Below are 3,878 nucleotides of genomic sequence, written 5' to 3'. Positions count from 1 at the left end.
CTGGAACTCACTCTGTAGACCAGGCTGGCCTCGAACTCAGAAATCCGCCTGCCTCTGCCTCCCGAGTGCTGGGATTAAAGGCGTGCACCACCACGCCAGGCTGGATTTTCAATATTTCAATGAAACATACCTAGACAGAGCCTGGCCTCCTGGCCAGTAAATAGCCCAGTAGGGATCACTGTAGGGCCACAGGTCAGCCCTTTCCCACCAAAACTTGCACCTGGGGGTTAAAAGCCGTAACTGGATTTCGGGGGTAAGGCTGCCACTGCTGGTGACTTCAGTGTTCTCCTCCAGGTAGGCTTTCATCTTAGGATCCAAACAGCTTCCCACTGTCCTCCAGAGAAACAGGGGAGACCCACTGTTCACAGCCTGCAGGAAACTCCATTGGCTCCTGGGAGCTTTCCAACACAGGCTGAAAGCCATTAGTACATCTCCAAACCTCAGGTTCTGTCAGTGTTGCAATTAATAAGGACTGTTTCCCAAGCAGATAGGATGAGGGTCCATCTTTCCACTTAATTGACACTGGAATTTCTGGATCTCTACAACAAAGAAACAATACTGAAATTTCTTAGTCTAGCCAACATGTCCATATCCTTCCACATAAAAAGAAAATAAGCTAGCCACATAATAATATGCACTAACAACTCACAAATGCAAATTCATGTCAGAGGACAGCTTTGGCTTTCCAGTTTGGGCAAAGAAATCTAATTGCAGCACTGCCTGGCTTTTTTTTTTTTTTAAGATGTATTTATTTTATGTATGTGAGTACACTGTTACTGTCTTCAGATATACCATTAGAGGGTATCAGCTCCTATTACAGATGGTTGGGAGCCACCATGTGGTTGCTGAAAGACCTCTGGAAGAGCAGTGAGTGCTCCTAACTGCTGAGCCATCTCTCCAGGCCCACTTTTTTTCTTAACTGTGAAATCCTTTCAGTAATTCATAATGACAAATATACAGACATTTTATTTTTATAACAATGTTCATGAAATGAAATAAGGTATATCTTTTTGTTTGTTTTGATTTTAGGATAGACTTGCATGTAAAGAAATGGCTCAGCAGTTAAAGAGCACCTGATGCTCTTGCAGAGGACCCAGGTTCGGTTCCTAGCATCCACATAGCACCTCACAATCATAACTTAAGTTCCAGGGGATCTGGTGCCCTCTTCTGGCCTTTCAGGCAGCAAACACACACACAACACAACACAACACAACACACACATTTATACACATGCAGGCAAAGCATATCCATCAAATAGAATATAGACTTATACTACAGCCCAGGCTGCACTGGAATTCACTATGTAGACCAAACAGACCTCAAACTTGCAGTGATCCTCTTCCCTCCAAGGTTTATTGTTGCTTGGGTCAGACCCAGGGCTTCATGCATTCAAGGCAAGCACTCTACCATTTGAGCTTTAAAGTTTACAGCAGAGTGATATGGGATTACTGTGTATTTGGATACAGCAGTGGCAGTTTGGTTATGAAGTTATAAAGCCAATACTCAAATTATGTTACTGGAATGACATCAGGCTGGGCACAGTAGTCAACACCTTGCCTTTAATCTGAGCACTTGGGAGGCAGAGGCAGGCAGATCTCCATGGAAGACAGAAGCAATGATAAGAAGGGCTGAATTCAAGTTGGCCCTGTCTGTGTACTTGGTAATACCTGACTGAACTGGCATTACTAAGGGTTCTTGATTGGATTCACTTTTCTCTGCCAAGAGTTAAAAAACTTCCGAGCTCAACATGTAGCAGTGGAGAAATCTTAAAACCTGAAGACAGAAGCAGACAGAATCAGATGTTGAAGAAATGCTTTTATTGGGGTAAAAAAACATGCAGCAAACGCAGAGAAAAAGACCCTCCTCCACAAAGCAGAGGGGAGCTAGAAATACAGTCTCTTCTTGAGAATTGGGGGGACGGGTTGTTTTTGGTTTTGAAGTCTCTGAAAAGGTTTCCTCCCCTAATTTAGTGTGGGTCACTTAGCTTAGTGTGGGTCTTAGCTTCTGGGGCCACATTCTGGCCTCCACAGGCACACGTGCACACACAGATAAGTACGTAAACAAGCAAACAGTGCAGGGCATTTCTCTAATCTCATTACTTGGGAAGCTAAGTAAGGCAGGGCTACCTCTAACTCGAGACAGTCTAGGCTACATTGCAGGCCAGACTACAACGTGAGACTTTGTCTCGAGCAAACAAAAAAGGTTAAACTCCAAACTATGCTGTGACCACGTTATTTTCCTCCAAAACAAAGGACAGGAGTCTACTTAAAAGGGTAGTGCAGTCCTTGTGGCCTTACCTGACTTTATTCGATCAGCACGTGGAACTCGCCCTTCACGTGCAGGGGAAAAAAATACCAAGTACAGTAGGTCTCCTTTTTCGGGAGCGGAAGACTGAGCCCGCAGCTGGAAATACACCGAGCAATGGAAACGTGAAGGCGGCGAAACTTGGAACCAATGAGACGCGGAACGCGGGGCCGCCCGGACCAGAGGGCTACGCACCGGCTCCGCCCTCTTTCGAACTGTGTTTTGTTTTGGATGTCCCTCAGTTCCCAAGGCTACAGGGAATGCAGAAGCCCTCGGTAACCTGGAGACTCCTCAGGTCAGACCCTATAGACCTGAATGAAGCTCAGTTGCACAACTTCTGTGACCCATGTCTGCGAATTCTGATTTCTAAAACCTCCTGCTGGACTTAACGCTGCTAGCACTGTATGCCACGCATACTGTTACGAGTATGAACCTGGAGTGGAGAGTAAAGATTTATGACATTAAGTTGCAATGTGTCATAATTATAAAGTCACACTGTAAGGCTATTTTCAGCCTGTAGGTTCAGGATCGCTTATATCAAACTTTCTAATGACTTTAAATTTTCCACTGACCCAACTCAAGACTTCAAAATTAACCCATCTCACCTTCATTACCAAAAATCTGCTATGATGTACAAGAAAGGAAAAAACATCCCAAACTAAGAAAATGGCAAACCATGTTGCTGTATCTAAATTTACAAATTGAAAAATGTTCTTCAGGTGCCTGGGGATGTAACTCAGTTATTATGAATGTTTATATAGCATGAGACCCTGAGATCCATCTCTAATCCTAGCACTTAGGAGAGGATGGTTCAAGGTCATACTCAGCAAGTTAGAAGTTGGCCTGGGATAGAGGAGACACAGATGAAAAAGGGAAAGGAAAAGGGAGGGGGCGGGGAAGGGGAGGAAAGGGAAGGGGAGGGAAACAAGAACTGGAGGCCCACTGCCAAGCCTGACAACCTGAGTTTCTCAGGACCCACATGTGTAGAAGGAAAGAACTGTCCTCCGACTATCACCCCCATACACACACACCAGAATAAATAAATACATAATAAAAGCTTTAGAAATCTGTATTTAGGGGCCAGAGAAATGCTCAGTGGTTGAACATGTATAGTGCTTGCCTAGAATCTTGAGTTCTCTTCTCAGACCCATATAGGGTGGTTCACAATTTCCTGTGATTCCAGCTCCAGGAAATATGATGTCACTGGCCTCCTTGGGTACTTTGTACTTATGTATGAAGACATACCCAGACACACATAATTAAAAATGGAAAATGTAAAGTTCCAGATGTAGTGACATGTGCTTTGAATCCCAGAATTTAGCCACTATAGGTAGGTGAAGCTCTGTAAGATAAGGGCCAACCTGATCTACATAGCAAGTCCCAGACCTAGTGAGATCCTATCTCAAAAATAGGGAGTTGGCCAATTCTTCACAGAGTTATAAAGGGTGATTTGCAAATTCATCTGGAATAATAAAAAACCTAGGATAGCAAAAACCATTCTCAATAATAAAAGAACCTCTGGTCTCAAGTCTAAGTGGATCAAAGACCTCCACATAAAACCAGAGACACTGAAA

At 44.0% G+C, this 3,878-nt stretch overlaps 1 protein-coding gene across 4 annotated transcripts in view; it reads right to left on the bottom strand.

Annotated features, from left to right (window-relative positions):
- The window catches only part of Etfbkmt (electron transfer flavoprotein subunit beta lysine methyltransferase), an 8,002-nt gene extending 5,570 nt beyond the window's left edge, over window positions 1-2,432 (bottom strand). The window contains exons 1-3 of one of the 4 annotated variants that reach the window (XM_029535701.1): window positions 2,298-2,432; window positions 1,668-1,773; window positions 131-539 (exon numbers count right to left, since the gene is read on the bottom strand). In XM_029535701.1, coding sequence (XP_029391561.1) covers window positions 131-423 — 293 coding nt within the window. In that variant the 5' untranslated portion in view covers window positions 424-539; window positions 1,668-1,773; window positions 2,298-2,432. Of the gene's footprint in view, window positions 1-130; window positions 559-1,667; window positions 1,774-2,297 lie in introns of all 4 variants that reach the window. The other 3 variants (XM_029535702.1, XM_029535703.1, XM_021191534.2) reach the window with 3 other exon arrangements.
- Between the last annotated feature and the right edge of the window lie 1,446 nt (window positions 2,433-3,878).

The sequence above is a fragment of the Mus pahari genome, chromosome 2 (genome assembly GCF_900095145.1).
Source record: "Mus pahari chromosome 2, PAHARI_EIJ_v1.1, whole genome shotgun sequence".
Taxonomy (NCBI): Eukaryota; Metazoa; Chordata; class Mammalia; order Rodentia; family Muridae; genus Mus; species Mus pahari.
Note: the sequence above shows the minus strand (reverse complement) of the source record. Positions and strands in the feature narration are given on the sequence as shown.